The following is a 26,921-nucleotide window of genomic DNA, read 5'->3' on the forward strand; positions in this document are numbered from 1 at the left end:
GGCTAATTGCCATTGCGTCTAGGAAATCCTACTTTTTAGCTTCACACAGAACCAAAAAAAAAAAAAAAGCATGCATCAACTTGTTGCTGTTTCAATTCATCTCTAAAGAACAAATCTTACACACATAACTTTACTGATTCACAGCTTGTTACAAACAAATGAACAGATACAATGCTCATGCTAAGGTTATCACATCTTTCGGCTTAATTAATCATCTTCCGTTCTAAATCAATTTTGTTTCATTTCCTAGCACTGCCAGCACTTGCACTTTCCATCGGTCCTTTTCCCTTCACCATGTAATAAGTAAATAGGAATGAAGAGAGGATTCTGAAAATTTATTTATGTTATTTATGATTGTAGATTTCAGTGAAGGGGAACTTATTTCACCATAATAATGTAAAAACTCACAGAATTCCAGTTATCGATATTATCGCAAATGCAATAAGATTGAGTTTACTACCCGTTTATAATACATTGTGCTAACAGAAAAGACCAATGAACCAGAAAGTGCAAATTGTTTTTACTGTTTTATGATAGTGACTTCCAGAAATGTGTTTTAGAAAAATATCACAAAGGCGTTTAAAACTGATTCTTATAACGGAACATATGATAACAATGAAAGTGCAGTGCAATTTCCATTATAAAAATGACCTTTTAGAGAGATATATAGTTTAGTTATACAGCAAAAATTTCAACTTCTGAGGTCTTGGAACAAATTTCCAAAAAAAAAAAAAAAAAAAAGTGTTATTAGGTTCACATTACAATATTTTCACGATACCGCCATTTATTCCTACGGGATGCAAAATACACTTCCACGAATTTTTTGAAGTTTGCACCATCCAGCAAAAACAAAGTCGAATTTCCATAAGTGTAAATTTTCTTAATTTTAATTTCCGTAAATGAAAATTAAGATATCAAACTTTAAACTCGGCCCTGGGCAGTCACAAGTATTTTAGAAACAAGGATATGCTATGTGGGCACTTGTTGTATTTTGTTATATATATATTTTTTTGTTTGTTAATTGCTAATTGTGGCCCTGTTATTAATAAGGTATTAATTTAATTCATTATTATCATCTCTAAAAACAAAGACTAAGCATATCATGTTATGCTTGAAACCATATTATTTTAAGGCAAAAAAATTTGACAAAAATGTAATTTATATACATACTTATTCATTTTTATGAAGGTACGCTATAGCTCGAGAGAATTTTAGTTAATTTAATATGCACATATATTTAAAAAAAAAAAAAAGACATTCACTTTTTCTCTCTGTTTACCTTACTGCAAATTTCAAAGCTTGAGAGAGAGAGAGAGAGAGAGAGAGAGAGAGAGAGAGAGAGAGAGAGAGAGAGAGAGAGAGAGAGAGAGAGAGAGCTCATTGTTTTCCCATGTAGTCAAATAAAGATTCATTAAAATTGACACAACACAGTTTATGACAGACTTCTATGGGCACAAGCAGTAACTGCAACCCAAATAATCAAGACAGTACTGCAATTATCATATAGGCAACATCTAGGTTATATGGGATTTTAAGCAGCCATTATATACGGATATGATTTGTTCGTTCCTTTCTTCTTTATATTGATATAAAAGTGGAATAATCTTCATACCCATTTTGTACTCTCAGCTACCACTTTCTTGTAATTAGCCTTTACAGCCTAACCCTCTTCTGTGGTACTATTACAATATTTTTTTTTTCTCAATATATGGTTGCCAGTAAATTGGAAAAGGTTTCTTTGGTCAAGTTTCTCTAGTTCAATAATTAATGCCCACATAATTAATCATACTGGTTCAATGCACTCTCTCAAAATTATCATATAAATGCCTAGATCGTTACTCACCTTTAAGCACAGAAGTTTTTCTCATAAACAGTCTTCTGTAATTTTGATTTGATTAATTTCATGATTTCATGATTGTTTTCTTGTATTCACATACATGGATAACTACTCATTTCTGCTCTTTGATCTAGCAGACAGCAATTTTTCATAAAAAGCCATTGCTAGCCTAACCTTTTTATCAATTTAAACATTAATTTATGATACTATTTCAGATCAACTTTTCATCCCTTTAACTCCCCTACCATCTTTTTCTGATGTATTATATTGGCTAGCTTACTATCCATCTCAGCATACATCATGCTATATTTTTCTTAATAGTATATATACATTATCTCTGTCCAGCTGAAGAGGCTATATTAACAGAAGGGACTGCTTCTACAGGGATGGGATACACTTAAATAGAAAGGGTGCAAGAATATTTGCTGATACTATCGAGGCAGTGTTAGGTGGGTCGGAAAACTGCTAGCTTGGGGGAATACAAGGACTAATACATTAACAGTAGCCACTGGCAGAGGTGAAAGTGATTCTTGCACTGCTTCTATTGGAATGAGCAGAAGCCTCGAAAACAAGATGCAGGATATTTCAAAGACTGCTGGGAGTCATTGTAGTACAAGTAAACAACATTGGTTGTGTTAGGGTAGCTAAGAAAAAGAACAGGTGCATGTATACTTGTGTGTACACCAATGCTAGGAGTTTGGTAAATAAATTTCATGAATTTGAGGTATTGCTCAAAGCATCAAAGGCGGATATTGTTGGGATATCAGAGATGGGGTGTCACACAGATATAAGGAATGCAGAACTGGAATTTGGGGAGTACAACGTCGATAGACAGGATAGGAAGGGGGGGAGGGGTTATGCTATTAGTTAAGAAATACATAAAATCCAAGGAAGTGAAACCAGTGGACATCGCTGGACAGTGCAGTGTTGAGTCAGTTTGGTGTGACATAAGCATTGGGAGATCAAAATTGAGAGTAGGAGTGTGCTATAGGCCTAATGACTGTGATGAGTATAATAAGAAACTGTACAGGGAAATAGAGTGGGCCAGTAAGTCAGAGAGTCTTATAATGGAGGATTTTAATTTCCCAGATATTAACTGGAATTTGTGGGTTAGTCACTCACACACTAACAAGGCTTTTGTGGGTTTATTGGATGATTGTTTTCTACATCAGCATGTTCGGGAGGCAACTAGAGGTAGTAATACTCTTGATTTGATTATCAGTAGTGATTTTTCATTAATTAAGAATCTGCAGATAGAGGAACCACTAGGTGGCAGTGATCACAGTGTGCTGAAGTGGGATTTACTCAAAGAGCTAACTACCATCACGGGTAAAGGGAAGGGTTATTGCTTTTATAAAGGTGACTACCATGGTCTGAGACAGTATTTAAATTCTATACAGTGGGACCAACTGATGATGTTACCAACAGCAAACTCAAAATGGGAAGCATTCAAAGAACTTATCTTGGAAGCTACTAGGCTTTACATACCAACTAAGAAATATTGTTCAAGGTTTAGACCTAAATGGATGTCACATGAACTAATGAGACATATGGCAAATAAGAAAAATGCTTGGGATACATATAAATTAACACGTGACACAGAAGCCTATGATAGATATAAGTTGATCCGTAACCGAGTTACGAAGGAGGTTAGGCAGGCAAAGGCAGATTACGAGAAATCTTTGGCAAGGGATGCAAAGAAAAACAGCAAAGAGTTCTTTACTTATGTAAACTCTAGAAGGAAGGGGATGAATCAGATTGGTCTACTTGATATCGATGGTTCAACCGTTGATGATCCTGCTCAGGTAGCTAACAAACTAAATGAATATTTTGCATCGACATTCACACGTGAGGTGTTATTCAGGGAGGGGAATACTAGAGATGTATTCTACTCTGGCAGTAAGCTAGATAATCTTGTAATAACTGAGAGTAAAGTGGAGGAGAAATTGTTGAAGATAAACACAAGAAAGGCACGCGGGTGGATGGGATCTATCCAGTTATATTAAAGGAGGCAGCAAATGAAATAACCAAACTCTTAGCCTTAAGAGAGCTTCCTTGGACTCAGGGGAGGTACCCATAGACTGGAGATGTGCAAATGTGATCCCAATTCACAAAGGAGGATCAAAGGCTAACATAAGTAATTATAGACCTGTGAGTTTAACTTCTGTTCCATGAAAATTAATGGAGTCACTGGTAAAAGAAACACTGCAGAATCATCTAGACAAGACTTCAGTTATAGCTCAGACACAGGATGGTTTTGTTAAGGGGAAGTCTTGCCTGACCAATTTGATTGGATACTATAATGCAGTCACAAAAGAGCTGGATGCGGGGAATAACTTTGACATTATATACTTGGATCTTATAAGTAAATTAATAAGAGGAGTTTACCTCAATATAGTACGTGGAACACTTCCGTATGATACCCTCCAGAAATTAAAACGGAAAAAACGAAAAAAATCGACAACTTACCGGTACATTAAAGTAAAATATAAATAATTAAATAATCAATTTAACACAATTCAAAATCAATTCAAAACAATTAAAATTCAAATTAACGCAATTAAAAGAATCTAACGAAAATATTCAAAACGATTTTCCTTCCTGAAGCTCACAATTTTCATTCCTGTGATCACGACAGTCGGTCGATAAGCATTGTCAGCTTCAGGAAGGAAAATCGTTTTGAATATTTTCGTTAGATTCTTTTAATTGCGTTAATTTGAATTTTAATTGTTTTGAATTGATTTTGAATTGTGTTAAATTGATTATTTAATTATTTATATTTTACTTTAATGTACCGGTAAGTTGTCGATTTTTTCGTTTTTTCCGTTTTAATTTCTGGAGGGTATCATACGGAAGTGTTCCACGTACTATATTGAGGTAAACTCCTCTTATTAATTTACTTATATTATTATCAACGTAGAACATATTGAGTATTACAGCTCTGATTCATACTATCTAAATACTTGGATCTTAGAAAGGCTTTTGATACTGCTGCACATGGAAGACTGCTGCACAAATTGGAGCAGTGTGGCATTGGAGGCAAATTGCTGCTATGGATAAAGGAATGGTTGAGTGGCAGAAGACAGAGAGAGTTAATTAATGGACACTGCTCATCATGGACTAATGTTATCAGTGGAGTCCCTCTGGGTTCAGTGTTGGGTCCATTATTGTTTTCTGTATTTATAAATAATATTGATGATGGTATATCAAGCTTAATGTCCAAGTTTGCAAACGATACAAAGGTTGGCAGGGTTGTCAAGGACACTACTGACACTATGCTGCTGCAACAGGATCTGGAAAGGTTGAGCAGATGGGCTGAGAGGTGGCAAATGAAGTTTAACATTGACAAATGTAAAGTACTACATATGGGAAACAGCAACCCCAGAACAACATAACTCTGTTTAACTACACTGACAGTGGTAGAGAATGAAAGGGACCTGAGGGGTGGTTGTGCAGGCAGATATGAATTTCTCTGAGCAGTGCAGACGGGCTGCAAGAATAGCTCATAGTGTATTGTCAATGATATATAGGAATTTTTCTAGCAGGGATAAGGAGGTGATTATTCCCTCGTATAAGGCAATGGTCAGGCCACACCTTGAGTACTGTATACAGGTCTGGAGGCCTCATTTCAAGAAGGATACAGAGCTTAGTTCTTTCTTCCATTCACTAACCTCAAGGTTAGTCAATGGAAGAAAGGGTTGCTCTTACGAAGAAAGGCTTAAGTTTTGCAAATTACAGTGTCTGGACACTAGGCACCGGCGAGGTGGTCTGATAGAGGTGTATAAAGCCTTGAATGGTTTGAGCATGCTCAATGCTGATGGGATTCTGCCTCTTGCTCAGAATAATCACCTGAGAGGGCATAAATTCAAATTGAGGAAAGACAGATGTAGGATAGATGTCCGGAAATTTGCCTTTAGCCAGCGGGTAGTTGGTTGCTGGAACAGACTTCCATCCCTTGTTGTGGAATTTGATAGCCTAAATAAATTTAAGGCTCAGCTGGACAGGTATTTCGAATGAATGGAGGGGTGAAGTGGAAGTTTTTTTTTTTTTTTTTTCTGGCTGATGCTGCATAAGCTTGCTTTCTTGCATCATATGCCTCTACTAATGCTAATGCCTCTATATATACCTCTTCTCTGTCCAGCTGGAAGAGGCTACAACATCAAACTGTCACATATAGTCCCCTTTCCTGTAATTAAAACCCAGGCCTTTAACTTTGACAGTCAAATTCTGAAATCAGTTGCTCAATACATTGTGTTCTTCATAAAGTGGATGTGCTCTTCCTTGACTAGCTTTTTACAACATGAAAAATGGAACAGGTCATTCTTTTACAAGGCAAATTTACATAGATTGAGTTTTCTCTTGAAGCTAGCATATCCCATCATTTTGAACATTGTCTGCTTTTTTTTTCTTCTGAAGCTGTAAATTCAGTACATTTAAATATTGCATAATATCTGTGAGAAATCCTAAGTCCTGAAGATCAAATGAGTATGGAACACAGGCTCTTAGGAAGGCAGTTATTTCAAGTCTAAGTTCATAAAATCTCACTAAACATTTTCCCTGATTAAGCCACCTAACTTTTGCATGCAATAATACATCCCCATAAGCAGAGGATTCTAAATAAGTAAGGTTAGGTTTTGTTTTTTTTGGTGCATGAGCAGCTAAAGCTATAATGCGCAAAGTCCAAAAATAAGTAAGGAACTTCCTGTGAGTAAGGGAGCTGTTCCCTACTCTAATCAAATTTACAATTTTTGTCACAGTAGACATAGCATCACCTAGTTTTATATTTTGCACATGGCCCCTTGATGAATAATACATAAGGTATGTTCGTGTCGGACGGCACCTGGGATTTCTCCCATCTCCGCGTGTGATTCGCTGTATCGAGGACAGTACACTGTCAAGCCAGAGACTTGAAAGTGTGTGGGCCGTGTCTGTGCAGTGTGATATGTTGTGCCCATTGCTTATCCAGCTTATTGGCCACACCAGGCCCCTAGTGGGGCCCAACGTTGCCCATACCCTGCCACGTGGAGGCTAGCCGGGTGTATCCAGTATCACAACAAATTGCTCTGGCAGGTCCTGCCACCTATTTTCCTGGGATTTCAGTGGCTAGGACCTAGGATGAATAATACAGTGTAAGGCAGGAATGTTAACTTTGTTTTGCCCTAAAAGTCCAATAAAACCAGCACCAGTCCCAACCATGGCCTTAGCAACAACGGCAACTACAGCAGTAAACTTTTCAAATCCACTGTAGTCCTCCACTGCACTCCTCCCCTTTAGTTGAGCTGTGCAAAGAATAAACTTTAAGTAATTCTCCTAAAAGAGTAGTCTCCACAAATTGTTTTTGAAAAAACTAACAGATAAAGTGTCTATTATGTCTGTACTTTCATTAATATCCAGTGAAATATACACAGTCCCCAATAACAATTTTCAGGTTGCCAGACAAGTAGTAGTAGTAGTGGCATGTGATGCAAGAAAGCAAGTGTATCAGCTTATGCAGCATCAGCAAAAAAGAAAAAAAAAAAAAAAACACCATTCCCTCCAAATGCCTGTCCAGTTCCTCCTTAAATTTATTTAACCTATCAACTTCCACAACGACAGATAGAAGTTTATTCCAGCAATTAACCAGCCGCTGGCTAAAGGCAAATTTCCACACATCTATTCTACATCTGTCTTTTCTTAATTTGAATTTATACCTCCTTAGGTTCATAATCTGAACAAGTGGAAAGATCCCATCAGAATTCAGCATGCTCAATCCATTCAGGGGCCCTATACACCTCAATCAGATCACCATGCAGGTGCCTAGTCTCCAGCCACTGCAATTTGCAGAACTTAAGCCTCTCTTGGTAAGAGGATCCCTTCATTCCCCTCACCAATCTTGTTGCCCTTCTCTGTACACGCTCAAGCAAATCTACATCCTTCCTGAAATGGGGCCTCCAGACCTGTACACAGTACTCAAGGCGTGGCCTGACCATTGCCTTATACAGAGGGACAATCACCTCCTTTTCCCTGCTAGCAAAATTCATATATATCATTGACAAAATCCCATGACCAGCCCTGGCAGCCTGTCTGCATTTCTCAGAAAACTTCATATCTGACTGCACAATTACTCCCAGATCTTTTTCATTTTCTACCACTTTAAGTGTAGTACCACACAGTTGGTACGTTTCTGGGGTTACTTCTACCCATATATAGTAAGTGTTTACTGATATCTTCAGTTCTTCTAGTTAGATCTTGTTTCAAAAGATGTACAGACTGAAATTCTCTGGCCACCTTTTTCTTCACAGAATGACTCTGCCATTTTAACAGCACACTGACAAATTCACCATCCATGAACAGTTTCTTGGTCTTATCAAGCTCATAACTAAAGATAGAGAAAGCTGAAACTGATGATTAACATATTTTTATTACGTTGCTGAATAAACCTTTTTGTTGTGTAAGCTTCTTTTTCGATGATTTTCTGTGACTCGGGAATTTTTCTTATACTTTTAGCATGATCTGTCAGGTAAAATCTTTTGAAATTATATTCTATCAATACTTGGAGCAAAAATAAGAACCGTGGTTTGTTGACCTTAATAAAAATAAACAGAGTCAAACTTCCATTCTAGTTTGAATTGCGGTTTTCACTGTCCACTTTTCTAAAGTTCAAAAACATATTATTAAATTTAAATTGACGTAAGCTTGTAAATTATGTTCTTTATGTAAGCTTATACAAAAATATACACAAATTTTATTAAAAATTTTATCTCCATTTTCGAGGATGCCTTTAATTTTGTTGTTCTTATTCTATCATCTCTTTGGATCCTTGAAGCCTATTTTTCGTGAAAAATTCCTCTTATCATCATCAGCCATTTTAATCCAATGCAGGATGAAGGCCTCTCCAGCAACTTTCCAGTTCCTTCTGTTTTGTGCAATGGCCATCCATTTACTACCCACAAACTCATGAATTTCATCTGTCCATCTCCGTTGTCTTCCAGGTTTTCTTCTAGCTCCTCTTGGGTACCATTCTGTTTTTTCTTAGTCCATCTCTCATCTTGTCTTGAGCTATGTGTCCTGCCCAAGACCATTTTAGTTCTTTAGTTTTGATAAGATGTCTTTTAGTTGAGTTTGCTGCCTAATCCATGTGTTTCTCTTCTTACCTAAGAGTATGATTCCCAATATAATTTGTTCCATTCTTCGCTGTGTAGTTCTCAGCTTCTCTTCCATTCTTTTGGTGAGTGCCCAAGTTTCACTTCGATGTCATGGTGGGGATTGACATGATTCATTATTTTACGTTTCAGACAAATCGAGATATTGCTCCTCAGTATGTGACTATATTTCCTGAATGATATCCAACCAAAAATTTATTCTTCTCTTGACTTCCAGCCATTTATCACTATTACAGCTAATGACTTGTCCCAGATAAGCATATGACTCAACCTTTTCAATTACTGCTCCTTCAATCATTACATCCCTTTCTGTGGCATACTTGTTCATCATTACTTTTGTTTTAGCCACATTCATCTTTAGTCCAAAATCCTTACTAACTCTGCATAACTGATTAAGATTTTCCTCAAATTCTTTGGGATCATGGCTTATGACTACAATCTCATCTGCAAATTGTAAATGGTTTAGGTACTCTCCATTCGCATTGACTCCTTTCTGCAACCAGTCCAATCTTCTGAAATCTTCCTCAAGGGAAGCAGTAAACAACTTTGGAGATAATGTGTCTCCTTGTCAAACTCCTTTCTCAATTTTAAATTTACTACTGTCTTTGTAATAAAGGAGGTAGCATTTTCATATATTTTCTTCAAAATCATAATATATGGGGTATCTATGCCTTGTCTTTCCAGTGCCTGAAAAATTGCCTTATGCTGTATGGAGTGAAATGTCTTTTCATAATCCACAAATGCCAGGCATAGTGGCATTTTATATTCATTTGCTTTCTCCATTAGCTGTGACATTACGTGAAGGTAGTCTATAGTTGAGAATTCTGTCCTAAAGCCAGTTTGCTCTTTTGGTTGATTCTCATCAAGTATTCTTTCTAATCTGTTAGTAATGATCTTAGTGAACAACTTGTAGATGTGGGATAACAAGCTAATTGGTCTATAATTTTCAATTTCTGATTTATCTCCTTTCTTATGCAGCAAAACTATGATTGCATTATTCCACTCCTTAGGTGTCACACCTTTTCTAATGCATTTTGTGAAGAGTTTTTCCAGTTTTTGTGTCATGTCTCTTCCTCCCAATTTTAACAACTCTACAGTAACTTCATTTTCCCTCGGGGCTTTCTGATTCTTTATTTTCTTCAACACTTGTTCTACCTCATCAAGAAGGATATCAGGTATGTTGTGTGTGTGTTACTAATTTGCAATCCATCTTCCCCACTGCTGGCATCATTCCCTCACTCCTTGTATAACTCTTTATAGTAGTATTCTGCTATTTGAATTATGCCTTCTCTGCTATTTATAAGTACACCATTGCTATTCTTCAGTTTCAGTATCATTTGTCTTTCTGTATTACTGCTCCTGGCTGCTGATTTAAATCCTTTGTTTTCCCTTAATGCTTGTTCTACTTTTCTTGTGTTAAATTTTCTAATGTCCTCTCTGAGTCTCTTTCTAATGGCTTTGCATAACTCAGTACACTCAATTTTCTCCTTGTCAGTGTTTTTCTTGCTTTGGTTCATCATATCAAGTGTTTCTTGACTAATTTTTTTCTTCTTTGGATTTCTTTTTACCTGTAGGTTTCTTGGGCTTTATCACTTTCAGAAAGTTGTAATATTCCTTGTCGATATCTTGGTCCTGAGCAGTCTGCAGAAGCTCAAACTTGTTCTTAAGTTCCAGTACATACATCTTTTTCTCCTCTTCTGTTATTTCAAAGACCTTCGTATTATTTACTCGAGTCAGTTTTTTCCTTTCTTTTCTTACATCTATATCAAGTGTGCATCTTACCATTCTGTGATCACTTCCAACATTTACCTTGTTCAGGACTGTAACATCATTCACGATATATCTTCTGTTAGTGAGGATGGAGTTGATTTTATTAGTTGTTAATACATTTGGGCTCTTCCATGTCCACTTTCTGTTCACCCTTTTCTTGAAAAAAAGTGTTCATTACTGACATTCCTCTAGATTCTGCAAATTCCACAAGTCTTTCACCTCTTTCACCAATTCTAAAATTTCCTATAGTTCCCCTTTCTGCACTGTTTTGTCTCTTTCCAACCTTAGCATTGAAGTCCCCCATAATGATAGTGTAGTGGATTTTCTGATTGTCTAGAAGACTCAATTTCTGCATTTCTTCAACCTCTTCATCATCATGGCTGGATGGTGCATAAATCATTATAACCTTTAGCTTGTACCTTTTAGAAATCCTGAGTAGTAGTCTTGACACCCTTGGTGATATACTTTTGAATTCCAAAATGTACTTTTGAATTCCTCTTATATGATTGGTCAAAAAATGATATTGCATCAAAAAGAGGAATAGCAAAAATCATATTTTTGCATATAAAATGCAAACATTTTATAAGCTGCAAGAGCAAACCACTAAATATAAGATAAAAATACTACTCATGCATAACCTAAAACCAGTAGCACACAATTACATGATGTCATCCTTCTAGAGACAAAAAAGCTATACTACTGGGATCAATTGGATGCTAGCTTGATCTAGTGGTTACTAAAGAATATTGGCATGCTGTTTAAAATAACATGGCAGGCCAGTTCCGACCCATAGGCCACCAGCTTGCCATCACTGATCTACTTGATTTTAAAATTTTGTCCCCTATGTTGAGTATCCCCTCCAACTCATGCCAATCATTAAGGGAACACTGAAATTATCCATAATAAGACTCTCATTTGCTTGCTCATTCTATCTGCACATAGACTCTTGTTATAATCTTCACAATCTTGTAGTCTACAGATCACTCTATTCTCAGAGTTTTGCTTTCAACTCACTCACACTGCAAACATTCTATATTAGCATGCATAACTTTTGAATATGTGAAAAACTTTGTCACATTCAGGCTATTTTCAATAAGAAGCATGGCCTGCTGTTGTCAACCCTTGTCTTTCCTATCCTCCTCAATATACTGTACATACCATAGTGAGTTCCATTCACTCCAAAAGTTTGTCCAGTTCTTCTTTTAATCTATTTAAGTTATCAACTTCCACAATGACAGATGCTGACAGATGACCCTTGATGCTTCTTGAAGTGAATCCCACATATTTTGTTCCAGCAATAAACCACTCACTGGCTAAAGGCAAATTTCACACACATCTATTCTGCAACTTTCTGTCCTCAATTTGAATTTATGACCCCCTCAAGTACGTAATCTGAGCAAGTGGAAGAATCTCATCAGCAGTGAGCCTGCTCATACCAATCAAAGCCTTATACATACACCCCAATCAAATCACCTTGCAGGTGCCTAGTCTCCAGCATAATGTTAAAATTATTTTTTGCATCCAGTCCTTTGTTACTACATTCTAGTAGCTAATCAGACTGGTCAGACAAGGTTTCCACTTATCAAATCCATATTGCAATTGCTGTAAAGATGATCTTACATTACTTCTTTAATTACTCACTCCATTTTTCCTGGAACAGAAGACAAGTGTACAGGTCTGTAATTACTTCACCCTTTAATTTCCCTCCCCACTTTGTGGACAGGAGAAACATTACACATTTCAAGTATGTAGAGATCCTCCATGAATCCGAGAACATTCTCATAATCATGACCTATGGTTTGCTCACCCTTGCTTCTGTCAGCCTCTGATGCTTTATTTAATTTTACAAGCAGCTTCAATCACACTTGTTATGTGTAAATTAAAAGATGCAGTTTCCTTGAAGTGAATCCCATATATATATATATTTTTTTTTTTTTTTTTTTGTAAAACTAACTATTTTTATTAAGGGTAAGAAAAATTACATTTGTTTTCCTTGTGTATATTAATATTAATTCACAATTTTAATCAACGACCATGAGACCGTTTTTGAGCAGCCATTCTATGACCTCCTATAAAGTGTCATTTAAAAGAATTCATGTTTTATATTAAATTTTTGCTAATCAGCTTTGTTCAAGCTTTGCTACCAATGCTTTATGATATTTTGTACATTATTAAAATTTTCTATTTCCACTCAAAAAACAATAACTGGAAGAAATTGGAATACCATATAAGGGGAAAAGGCAAATACTTACGTGCTAACAGACTCTACGTCATTCCAGATTTGATCAGTAATAGGCATGTCTCCTCACACCCTATATATAATAGAAAAATAAAAAATAGCTAAAATAAATCTTCAAAATGAAAATTTGCTCTAACAAAGTGAATGCATTAAGCTCTGACAAAGCCATATATCACTATATTAAATAAATGTATCGAGCTCTACCTTAACCATATGCTCCATAGTGTCTTCCGTTATCTTTGATGAAGGTTTGAAATGCAAATATGAATGTACAGAAATAATGCCATAAAGGATTTATTAAAAGAGAAAATGCTAAACCACATAAAAAATATAGCAAATTCCTGCTGCAGTAAAGTTTGTACTTGGCAAATTACAATTCTATTCCTGTGTATCAATCCACCTCATAATTAATACATTTGCAGTGCCAAATAGAAAATAAGAGTCAGGAAGTCTTTTTTTTTTTTTTTTTTATTTATTTATTTATTTATTATAAAGTCAGGTACTTATTCTTTGATGGATATGACCATCTCCTTGGGCATGGGGACATGCATTTAAACCTTTGAAGGTGAATGTTGCTTTATAACTTTTTTTTTTCTTTTTTTTTAATTGAGTGACTTTGTATCACACCTTCCAAGTTCAACCTTAACTGAAGCAGAAATTTGCTGTTTGCTCCATATTTTAGTGTTTTCTATATTAAAAAATCTAAAGTAATTTTAGAAAATCCCTATGATCCCTATAGCACAGTTATAACATAAAAGTATAAATATTTCTGTGTATTATTACACTTAGCACAGACCCACCTTGCACATGTCACTATGGAAGGAGAAAGGAAAATTTTAAAGCCTGGGAGATGACACTTCATGAATTAGTTTACTTTAACAAATTGCAGTGTTTACAATATTCAACAACACTAAAGAAGGAATACACGGTAATTGTTTCAATCAAGATTAAGTCAGTATTACCAATTAATTCAAGAAAAACTTAAAATCAGTCAAAAAAAAAAAATTTCCATATCACTTAGCATTAGTAAAGGCATATGATGCAAGAAAGCAAGCTTATGCAGCATCAGCCAAAAAAAAAAAAAAAAACTCTCCAATTTCACCCCTCCATTCTTTCCAAATACCTGTCCAGCTCAGCCATAAATTTATTTAGGCTATCAACTTCCACAACAAAGGATGGAAGTCTGTTCCACCAACCAACTACCCGCTGGCTAAAGGCAAACTTCCACACATCAATCCTACATCTGTCTTTCCTCAATTTGAATTTATGCCCTCTCAGGTGATTTTTCTGAGCTCAGGTGATTATTCTGAGCAAGAGGAAGAATCCCATCAGCACTGAGCCTGCTCAAACCATTCAAGACTTTATATACCTCAATCAGATCACCTTGCAGATGACTAGTCTCCAGACACTAATTTGCAAAATTTAAGCCTTTTTTCATAAGAGCAACCCTTTGTTAAATTCATTAAGCTTGTTGCCCTTTTCTGTACTCGTTCCAACAGCTCTACATCCTTCTTAAAATGAGGCCTCCAGACCTGTATACAGTATAAATGGTGTGGCCTGACCATTGCCTTATACAAGGGGTTAATCACCTCCTTATCCCTACAACAAAAATTTCTGTACATCATTGACAAAACACTATGAGCTACTCTTGCACTGCTCAGAAAACTTCATATCTACCTGCACATTTACCCCCATGTCCTTTCCGTTCTCTACCACTGTCAGTGTAGTACCACAGAGTTGATACGTCACTCTGGGGTTACTGCTTGACATATGTAGTAGTTTACATTTGTCAATGTTGAACTTCATTTGCCACCTCTCAGCCCAACTGCTCAAATTTTCTAGATCCTGTTGCAGCAGCATACTGTCATTAGTATGCTGCTGCAACAGGAGCATACTGCCATTAGTGTCCTTAACAACCTGGCCAACCTTTGTATCATCTGCAAACTTGGACATTAAGCTTGATATACCATCATCAATATCATTTATAAATACAGAAAACAACAATGGACTACACTAATAACTTTAGTCCAAGATGAGCAGTGTACATTGATTACCACTCTGTCTTCTGCCACTCAACCATCCCTTTATTCGTAGCAGCAATTTGCCTCCAATACCACACTGCTCCAATTTGCTCAGCAGTCTTCCATGTGCAACAGTATCAAAAGTCTTTAAGATTCAAATATATGATATCAAAGTTATTCCCTGCATGCAGTTCCTTTGTGACCACATCATAGTATCCAATCAAATTGACCAGGCAAGACTTTCCCTTAACAAAACCATGCTGTGTCCGAGCTATAACTGAAGTCTTGTCTAGATGATCCTGCAGTGCTTCTTTAACCAGTACCTCCATTAATTTTCCTGGAACAGAAGTTAAACTAACAAGTCTATAATTACTTGTGTCACCCTTTGATCTTCCTTTGTGAATTGGGATCACATTTGCACATCTACAGTCCATGGTTACTTCCCCTGAGTCCAAGGAAGCTCTCATAATTATTGCTAAGGGTTTGCTTACTTCCTTTGCTGCCTCCTTTAATATAACTGGAAAGACCCCAGGTGTCTTTATGTTTATCTTCAAAATTTCTCCTCCACTTTCCTCTCAGTTATTACAAAATCATCTAGCTCACTTCCAGAGTTTAACTCACCTCTGGCATTCCCATCCCTGAATTGCTTTAAACAATAGGACTATGACCTCTCTATCTGTACACGATATTGTTCGATAAATCATCGACACCCATTGGCTTTCCTGGCTACCTGTTTACACTGCTCAGAAAATCTGCCCACATCCCTTTCTGCTTCTGTTTTTAATTCAACTCACAAAATGATTTTGAAGTTGCTATTCCCCAAGTGTAAGCAGTTGCATTTTACTGCATTCAATTTTAGCTGGCACTTTTCAGACCATTTCTTAAGCCTGTTCAAGTCATCATGAAGAAGAGCTGCTTGGCTCTGATCATTAACGACTCTCCCAATCTTTATGTCATCTGAAAATTTTGGCATCATGCCTTTATCACTTGTGGATGTAGTTTATGAAAATTAGAAATAACTGTGATAAACCAATTCTTATGGGCCCCACTTCTGACTTTACACCAATCTGAAGAATATCCATTAATCACAATTCTCTGCTTTCTGCCCTGCAAGCACCGTAATCCATTTTAGAATCTTTCCACTAATTGTAACATGTACCAGATTATACAGTAACTGCTCATGAGGAACTGAGTCAAATGCCTTGCTAAAATCCAAATAAACTATGTTGAAATTGTTCCCTACACATAGCTCATAAGTAATAAACAATTATTAAATTTCAATCTCCTTCAGGGAATATGCACTTGACTATTCTGTTCTGGTATCCGAATCATGGGTGCATCACTTGGCAGGTCATGAGATACTTCAGTCCCTGACGAGCTCCCAGTTATGTTTGTTTCTAGAATAAGCACCTGTTTCTTCAGCGACTCAAATTCTTCTCATAATGCACCAAATTTTAATTTGAGATCAGTACAATCTTTACATCGTGTGCACAGAAAAAAAAAATCAAGACTTAATCTTGATTTTTCTACTAGACTGACCCTTGAAACAAGCCACAGGCTATACAAGCAATAAACTCATGCCTCCCAGTGGAAATGTTTGCAGACATTTCTGTCTTTATCATGATATCTTTGGACAATGTACTGAATGTGGATCTTATAACAACCATTACAATTAACTTACTGACCATTAAGCTACTGAACCTAACAACAATTAAGCTACCAAAGTTACCGGAAGGAACTTATTTTGTAGAAATACTTTAGAAAAATTAAGAATTAAACACAAAATATTGTAGAAATTAATTTCCCAAAATTACTGAAATAAGATTTTAGAATTACAGAAATTAAATTTAAACAAAAATATTGTCTACTAGACACCTGATCTTAATCTCATTTAGGTAGGCTACTGGAACCAACTTAAAAACCATTTCTTAAGCCTGTGGAGAAACAATTGTTGAAGATAAACATAAAAAAGGTGCTTGGGGTGGATGGGATCTATCCAGTTATATTAAAGGAGGCAGCAAAGGAAGTAAGCAAACTCTTAGCCATAATTATGAGAGCTTCTTTGGACTCAGGAGAGGTACCCATGGCCTGGAGATGTGCAAATGTGACCCCAATTCACAAAGGAGAATCAAACGGCAACACAAGTAATTATACGGATGTCGGATAGATGTGCGGAAATTTGCCTTTGGCCAGCGGGTGGTTGGTTGGTGGAACCGACTTCCATCACTTGTTGTTGAAGTTGATAGCCTAAACAAATTTAAAGCTCAACTGGACAGGTATTTCGAACGAACGGAGGGGTGAAATGGGAGAGGGTTTTTTTTTTTTTTTGGCTGATGCTGAATAAGCTTGTTTTCTTGCATCATATGCCTCTACTAATGCTAATGCTAATGCTATAGACCTGCTAGTTTAACTTCTGTTCCAGGAAAATTAATGGAGGATACTGGTTAAAGAAGCACTGCAGGATCATCTAGACAAGACTTCAGTTATAGCATGGACACAGCATGGTTTTGTTAAGGGAAAGTCTTGCCTAACCAATTTGATTGGATACTATGATGTGGTCACAAAGGAACTGCATGCAGGGAATAACTTTGATATCATATATTTGGATCTTAGAAAGGCTTTTGATACTGTTGCACATGGGAGACTGCTGCACAAATTGGAGTACTGTGGCACTGGAGGCAAATTGCTGCTATGGATAAAAGGATGGTTGAGTGGGAGAAGACAGAGTGGTAATCAATGTACACTGCTCATTGTGGACTAATGTTATTAGTGGAGTCCCTCAGGGTTCAGTATTGGGTCCGTTGTTGTTTTCTGTATTTATAAATGATATTGATGATGGTATATCAAGCTTAATGTCCAAGTTTGCAGATGATACGGAGGTTGGCATGGTTGTTAAGGACACTAATGACAGTACGATGCTGCAAAAGGATCTAGAAAAGTTGAGCAAATGGGGTGGCAAATGAAGTTTAACATTGACAAATGTAAAGTACTACATATGGGAAGCAGCAACCCCAGAGTGACGTATCAACTCTGTGGTACTACACTGACAGTTGTAGAGAACGAAAAGGACCTGGGGGTAATTGCAGACAAATATGAAGTTTTCTGAGCAGTGCAGATGGTCTTCAAGAGTAGCTCATAGTGTCTTGTCAATGATATACAGGAATTTTTCTAGCAGGGATAAGGAGGTGATTATCCCCTTATATAAGGCAATGGTCAGTCTACACCTTGAGTACTGTATACAGGTCTGGAGGCCTCATTTTAAGAAGGATGTAGAGCTGTTGGAACGAGTACAGAGAAGGGCAACAAGATTAGGGAATGGAACCAAGGGTTGCTCTTACGAAGAAAGGCTTAGATTTTGCAAATTACAGGCAGGGTTGTTAAGGTATTTTTACTTTTTTTTTTTTTTTTTTTGGCTGATGCTGCATAAGCTTGCATCATATGCCTCTACTAATGCTAATGCCCATCTGCTCTCTTTCACTGCCTACGGTAGAAACAATTTAATTTTTACTTCTGACTGGTTTTATTTCTTTTACAGAGTGATTATGAAACCATTCTTAAACAACAGTTTGGAATTGTATTATTAAAATACTTTTTTTAGAAAAAAACCTGTTCTGTGTGAATAAAATATGCAGAGGATCTGACACTTCAAAGTATGGATTGCTCACCAATTCTTTTATGATACATTTTTATTGGACAAGATCTAGCATTAGTAGAGGCATATGATGCAAGAAAGCAAGCTTATGCAGCATAAGCCAAAAAAAAAAAAAAAAAAAACGTGATGGAAAGAAGAATAAATAACTTATATAACTTAACGTTATTATCATCATCAGCCATTTTCAATCCACTGCAGGATGAAGGCCTCTCCAGCAACTTTCCAGTTCCTTCTGTTTTGAGCACTGGCCATCCATTTACTACCCACAAACTCATGAATTTCATCTATCCATCACCGCCTTTGTCTTCCAGGTTTTTTCCTAGCTCCTCTTGGATACCATTCTGTTATTTTCTTAGTCCATCTGTCATCATGTCTCTGAGCTATGTGTCCTGCCCAAGACCATTTTAGTTCTTTAGTTTTGATAAGAATGTCCTTTACTTGAGTTTGCTGCCTAATCCATGTGTTTCTCTTCTTATCTAACAGTCTGATTCCCAATATAATTCGTTCCATTCTTCGCTGTATAGTTCTCAGTCTTGAATTCTTTTGGTGAGTGCCCAAGTTTCACTTCTATAAGTCATGGTCGGGAGTATACATTGGTTCATTATTTTACGTTTCAGACAAACTGGGATATTGCTCTTCAGTATGTGACTATATTTCCTGAATGCTATCCATCCAAAATTTATTCTTCTCTTAACTTCCAGCCATTTATCATTATTACAGATAATAACTTGTCCCACATAAGTATGACTCCACCTTTTCAATTACTGCTCCTTCAATCATAATTTTCCTTTCTGTGGCATACTTGTTCATCATTACTTTTGTTTTAGCCATATTCATCTTTAGTCCAAAATCCTTGCTAACTGTGCATAACTGATTAAGATTTTCCTGTAATTCTTTGGGATCGTGGCTTATGACCACAATGTCATCTGCAAATCGTAAATGGTTTAGGTAAATAATAAATTTTCTGTTTATACTACGGGACGACCAAACGGTCAGAGGAGGTCACAAGATAGATAGAATACAAAAACAGAACCATATTCAGTGGTCACGGGCTTGAACCCCGGTCACTCAAGGCAGGTGTACTTATGCACCCGCGCGTCTGACCACTAGGCTACAGCAGACGGGGGTACTCTCCGTTCACACTGACTCCTTTCTGTGACCAGTCTAATCTTCTGAAAGCTTCCTTCTGTTTTGCCGAAGTGATTCGGCAGCAGTAAACAGCTTCGGAGATATTGTGTCCCCTTGTCGAACTCCTTTCTTGATTTTAAATTTCCTACTGTCGTTGTCTAGTCTAATGAAGGAGGTAGAACTCTCATATATTTTCTTCAAAATCATAATATGTGGGGTATCTATGCCTTGTCTTTCCAGTGCCCGAAACATTGCCTTGTGCTGTATGGAGTCAAATGCCTTTTCATAATCCACAAATGCCAGACATACTGGTGTTTTATATTCATTTCCTTTCTCCATTAGCTGTGATATTACGTGATGGTGATCCATAGTTGAGAATCCTGTCCTAAAGCCAGTTTGCTCTTTCGGTTGATTCTCATCAAGTATTCTTTCTAATCTGTTAGTAATGACCCTTGTGAACAACTTGTAGATATGGGATAACAAGCTAATTGGTCTATAATTTCCAATTTATCTCCTTTCTTATGCAGCAAAACTATAATTTCATTATTCCACTGTTTAGGTATCACACCTTTTCTAGTGCACTTTTATGAAGAGTCTTGCCAGTTTTTGTTTTATGTCTCTTCCTCCCAATTTTAACAACTCTACAGTAACTTCATCGTCCCCCGGGGCTTTCTGATTCTTCATTTTCTTCAAGGCATGTTATACCTCATCAGGAAGAATATTGGGTATGTCATATGTGTTGCTACTTTGCAATCCATCTTCCCCACTGCTGGCATCATTCCCTCACTCCTTGTATAATTTTCTATAGTAGCCTTCTGCTATTTGAATTATGCCTTCTCTGCTGTTTATAAGTACACCCTCGCTATTCTTCAGTTTCAGTATCATTTGTCTTTCTGTATTACTGCTCATGGCTGCTGATTTAAAGCCTGTTTTCCTTTAATGCTTGTTCTACTTTTCTTGTGTTAAATCTTCTTATGTCCTCTCTGAGTCTCTTTCTAATGGCTTTGCATAACTCAGTATACTAAATTTTTTCCTTGTTAGTATTTATCTTGCTCTTCATTTTTTGCCTTCGGTTCATCATATCAAGTGTTTCTTGACTAATTTTTTCTTCTTCAGATTTCTTTTTCCCTATAGGTTTCTTGGGCTTTATCACTTTCAGAAAGTTGTAATATTCCTCATCGATATCTTTGTCCTGAGCAGTCTGCAGAAGCTCAAACTTGTTCTTAAGTTCCAGTACATACTGCTTTTTCTCCTCTTCTGTTATCTCAAAGACCTTTGTATTATTTACTTGAGTCCGTTTTTTTCCTTTCCTACATCTATATCAAGTGTACATCTTACCATTCTGTGATAACTTCCAACATTTACCTTATTCAGGACGGTAGCATCATTCATAATATATCTTCTGTTAGTGAGGATGAAGTCGATTTCATTAGTTGTTAATCCATTTGGACTCTTCCATGTCTGTTCACCCTTTTCTTAAAAAAAAGTGTTCATTACTGACAATCCTTGAGATTCTGCAAATTCCACAAAGTCTTTCACCAATTCCAAAATTTCCTATAGTTCCTCTTTCTGCACTTTTTTGTCTTTTTCAAACCTTAGCATTGAAGTCCTCCATAATAATAGCGTAGTGGGTTTTCTGCTCATCTAGAAGACTCAATTTCTGTGTACATTTCTTCAACCTCTTCATCATCATGGCTCGATGTTGGTGCATAAATCATTATAACCTTTACTTGTACCTCTTAGAAATCTTGCGTATTAGTCTTGACACCCTTGGTGATGTACTTTTGAATTCCAAAATGTTGTTTTTAAATCTTTATTGTTGAGAAACCCAACTCTACCTTCATTCCTTTCACTGTTTCCATTGGTGTACAGCAGATTTCCACTTGATAAACTTATAAGTGATTCATTTCTTCTTCTTGTTTCAGCCAAACCGATGATATTCCAATTCAAATTTTCTAATTCCTTTTCCAGCTCTAATATCCTGTCTTCACCGGTGAGTGATCTTATGTTATAACAGGCCAAGTTCAGTTTCCGTGCATGGCAGCCTGGTCGTACCCAGAGATTCTTAGGACCCTCTGCTTCCACTCTGATCCTCTCGCTGCCGTAAAAGGGGGAGTGAAAGCTGCTGGGGACTGAGGGCCATTTGTTTTGTCATGCTGTCATATGCTGGAGGGTTTGGTCTTTTCCTCTTCACGCTGACTAGGCGTCTTGAAGAGAACCACCCTGCACATTCACCTAAGTGGCGTAACAGGGCTTACTATTGAGAAGGTCTGCATGAGTGGATTTTAGGGATGCAGGCCAGCCAGACTTCTCCTAAATCTTCTGTAATAGTGAGATATTGGATCCATCAGTGTTTTAGGCTGAGTGTCTGATAACACACAGGATACCTGTTCCTCTCTAAGCCTCTAACTTAACATAATTACTATTAACTATTTCAAGATTGTATATTTAAGAAACGACACGTTTTTATTGTACAGTATAGATTAAAATATCTCGAACCTGTCTTTTATATATATTATAAAAAAAAAAAAAAAAAAAAAAAAACACTCGCATTTCACCCCTTAGTTCGTTCAAAATACCTGTCCAGCTGAGTCTTAAATTTATTTAGGCTATCAACTTCCATAACAAGGGATGGAAGTCTGTTCAATCTATACTGTGTTGTCTATCAGAATATCTTCTGTTACAGTTACACCAGTATTACTAAATCATATAAGAGTGATCTTGTTCTGGAGGTTATGGAATACAAAGAATAAAAGAGTAAATCTAAAGTAATGATCTAAAATAATTCAAAGTATACTATAACTATCACAAATGAGTATCAAACTTTTTACCTTGTTCATCTATGACTAATTTTAACAGTGTCTAAATGCCACACATCTTGTCTTTTTCTTTATCTTTTGTATTCAGATAAAGTAAATAAAATAAAATAAAATAAAAATGTTTTTTTTTTTTTAAATAGAAAGAAAATAAAAATGGTTCAAATTCTAGAGATTGCACATAACTGCTATCTGGTCACTCAAAAATAACATTAACATTTTTATGTAGTCAACTGTTTTAATATGGCCTCTCCAAACTACCAAACCATTTCTATCTGCCACATACACCTTAAACATCTGATTAAAGAATAACCAGAATACTTATCAGCTTCCTCATAACATTCTATTGTTTAGTAGTTCTTTTGGAATTATGTTTATTTTACAGCTACAGAATTTATAAAATGGATTGAAGTACTATATATGGGAGCAATTTTACTGACCTAAAATAAGCCCACTAAACCATTTTTTTTTTTATAACAAAGGTCAGGAAAGGTATTCACATTTAAATAAGACTACCTATCAGTTTGATCCACATTAAATTTTTCTTACATAATTCAACTGCCTTTTTAAGTCTAACTCAAAGAATGCATTACCTGCACAGTAAATATGTTCTTTGAGCCTTTCCTAATAAAATAACTGCAGCAATTCAAAATAAGGACAGAGAAATCAGATAACAGTTTGTTTAGATAATCCTACTATGTCCCATTATCTACTATGTCCCATTATCTGCTAGCCATTTAATTTATCACTCAAAGAATTTCAGATAGTCTATCTGATTATCATACTTATTCCTACATTTACTTTAGTTTTGACAAGGTTTATTATATTATAATTATATTATAATTATAGTAAGAAAAATAAATAATAATATTACATTAGTAGTAGTAGTAATAATGGAGATGTGTGATGAAAGAAAGCAAGTGTATGAGCTTATGTAGCATCAGCCAAAAAAAAAAACACAATTTCACACACCCATTCCCTCTAAAAGTTTGTCCAGTTCCTCCACGAATTTATTTAAGCTATCAACTTACACAATTACAGATGGAAGTTTGTTCCAGCAATTAACCACCCGCTGGCTAAAGGCAAATTTCTGCACATCTTTTCTACAACCGTCCTTCCACAATTTCAATTTATGCCTTCTCAGGTTCATACTCTGAGCAAGAAGAAGAATCCCATCACAATTCAGCATACTCAACGAATTCAAGGACTTATACACCTCAATCAGATCACCTCACAAGTGCCTAGTCTCCAGCTGCAGCAATTTGCAGAACTTGAGCCTTTCTTAGTAAGAGAACCCTTCATTCCCCTCAACAATCTTGTTGCCCTTCTCTGTACATACTCAAGCAATTCTACATCCTTCCTAAAATGAGGCTTCCAGACCTATAAGAGTACTCAAGGGTTTGGCCTAACCATTGCCTTATACAAAGGGATAATCACCTCCTTTTCCCTACTAGCAAAATTCCTGTATGTCATTGACAATACCCCATGACCTGCTCTGGCAACCTGTCAGCATTACTCAGAAAACTTCATATCTGCCTGCACAATTACTCCCAGATCTTTTTCATTTTCTACCACCCTAAGTGTAGTACCGCATAATTGGTATGTTTCTTTGGGGATATTTCTACCCATATGCAGTACTTTGCATTTGTCAATGTTAAACTTCAGTTGCCACTTTTCAGCCCATCTGCACAAATTTTCTAGATCCTATTGCAGTAGCACACTCCCATTACTGTCACCTTTCTATCTGCTAACCTTTGTATCATCTGCAAACTTCAATATTAACTCTGATATATCTTCATCAATATCAGTGATAAATAAATAAAACAACAGTGGGCCCAACACCGAACCCTAGAGCCTTCCACTAATAACATTAGTTCACAAAGAGCAGTGTCCATTGAATACCACTCTGTCTTCTCCCACTCAACCAGCCTTTTATCCATTGTAGTAACTTACCCTTAATACTATACTGCTCCAATTTGTATAGTAGTCTTCCACGTGCAAAGGTGTCAACAGCTTTACTGAAATCCAAGTATATAACATCAAAATTATTTTTTGCATCCAGTTCCTTTGTAACCACATCATAGTATCCAATCAAATTTGTTAGGCAAGACTGTCTGAATTATTACTGTAGTCTTGTCTAGATGATCCTGCAATGCATCTTTAAGCAGTGACTCCATTATTTTCGCCGTAACAGAAGTTAAACTAAATGGTCGTTAATTACGCGTGTCACCCTTAAATCCCCCTTTGTGAATTGGCGATACATTTGCACATCTCCAGTCCGTGGGGACTTCCCTGGAGTCCAAGAATGCTCTCATAATTATGACTAAGGGTTTGTTTACTTCCTTTGCCACCTCCTTTAATATAACTGGATAGATCCCATCCACTCCAGGTGCCTTTCTTATGTTTAATTTCAACAATTTCTCCTCCACTTTGCTCTCAGTTATTACAAAATCATTAAGCACCCTGTTACATTTTGATAAACGTGCGGCATTTTCCTCCCTTACTAACTCCTCATGTGCAGTGTTCTTCCCAAGACCTATCAAATGGGTGCACCGCCCAGTGAACTTAACTGACTGCCCAGCTAAAATTTAAGCGATTCTCACAGTACCCTATAGTCTGCTCACTGCTCTCGATCAGTATTCATTTGAACGTACTATGTGATCGAGATCAATTACCCTATGGTCTGCTCACTGCTCTCGATCAGTATTCATTTGAACATACTATGTGATCAAGGTCAATTCAACAGGAGAATACAGTGTTAGATTATGCAATTAATTTTCACTCTGAATCGCTTATGTCACATTTATAAACAACAGAAAATTTTATAATATTGTGAAGTATTACACTTCCCCACCAGGCTGGCAAAATTTTCTGGAGAGAACACTGATGTGTGAATGTAGATGCAAAATACTCATTCAGATTATCAGCTATCTGAGCAGGATCATCAACGGTCAAACCATCGATATCATAGGGACCAATCTGACAAAAGCAAAGTAAAATGCAAGTTCTAATGATATTAAAAAAAGTAAAGTAGAGCTAAAATAAAGTTGTAGACTAGGCCTGTTAAAAAAAAAAAAAAAAAAAGAAAAGTGTGGATGGTAGCTGTCTGCTGGTTTGTACCAGCAGACAGCTACTATCTCCCCAAATTGTCTAATGGAGTAATTATGTATACAGCAGCAATTTAGAATTATTACTAAAAATTCAATGAGTAATAGGTAGTAGTAGTGGCACAAGATGCAAGAAAGCAAGTGTAGGAGCTTATGCAGCATCAGCCGGGGAGAAAAAAAAAAAAAAAAAAAAAAAATCACACCATTCCCTCCAAATGCCTGTCCAGTTCCTCCTTAAATTTATTTAACCTATCAACTTCCACAACGACAGATGGAAGTTTGTTCCAGCAATTAACCACCCGCTGGCTAAAGGCAAATTTCCGCACATCTATTCTACATCTGTCCTTTCTTAATTTGAACTTATGTCCCCGTAGGTTCGTAATCTGAGCAAGTGGAAGGATCCCATCAGAATTCAGCGTGCTCAACCCATTCAAGGCCTTATAGACCTCATTCAGATCACCGCGCAGGTGCCTAGTCTCCAGCCACTGCAATTTGCAGAAGTTAAGCCTCTCTTGGTAAGAGAATCCCTTCATTCCCCTCACCAATCGTGTTGCTCTTCTCTGTACACGCTCAAGTAAATCTACATCCTTCCTAAAATGAGGCCTCCAGACCTGTACGCAGTACTCAAGGCGTGGCCTGACTATTGCCTTATACAGAGGGACAATCACCTCCTTTTCCCTGCTAGCAAAATTCCTATATATCATTGACAAAACCCCATGACCTGCCCAAGCAGCCTGTCTGCATTGCTCAGAAAACTTCATGTCTGACTGCACAATTACTCCCAGGTCTTTTTCATTTTCTACCACCTTAAGTGTAGTACCACACAGTTGGTACGTTTCTCTGGGGTTACTTCTACCCATATGCAGTACTTTGCATTTGTCAAGGTTGAACTTCAGTTGCCACTTCTTAGCCCATCTGCCCAAATTATCTAGATCCTGTTGCAGTAGCACACTGCTATTACTGTCATTAACAACCCTGCCAACCTTTGTGTCATCTGCAAACTTCGACATTAAGCCTGATATACCTTCATCAATATCATTGATAAATACACAAAACAACAGTGGACCCAACACCGAACCCTGTGGGACTCCACTAATAACATTAGTCCACGAAGAGCAGCACCCATTGATTACCACCCTCTGTCTTCTCCCACTTAACCATCCTTTTATCCATTGTAGTAACTTACCCTTAATACCATTCTGCTCCAAT

General features: G+C 36.7%; 1 protein-coding gene across 4 annotated transcripts in view; it reads right to left on the reverse strand.

Moving 5' to 3' along the window:
- Positions 1-26,921, reverse strand: part of LOC150077632 (epidermal growth factor receptor kinase substrate 8-like) — a 432,910-nt gene that overhangs the window by 289,812 nt on the left and 116,177 nt on the right. For all 4 annotated transcript variants that reach the window (XM_090384186.1, XM_090384185.1, XM_090384188.1 and 1 more), the window contains exon 2: positions 13,002-13,061. In XM_090384186.1, coding sequence (XP_090240312.1) covers positions 13,002-13,048 — 47 coding nt within the window. In that variant the 5' untranslated portion in view covers positions 13,049-13,061. The remainder of the gene's footprint in view (positions 1-13,001; positions 13,062-26,921) is intronic.

Source organism: Mastigoproctus giganteus, chromosome 11 (genome assembly GCF_048544385.1).
Source record: "Mastigoproctus giganteus isolate SK-2022 chromosome 11, ASM4854438v1, whole genome shotgun sequence".
Lineage (NCBI taxonomy): Eukaryota > Metazoa > Arthropoda > Arachnida > Uropygi > Thelyphonidae > Mastigoproctus > Mastigoproctus giganteus.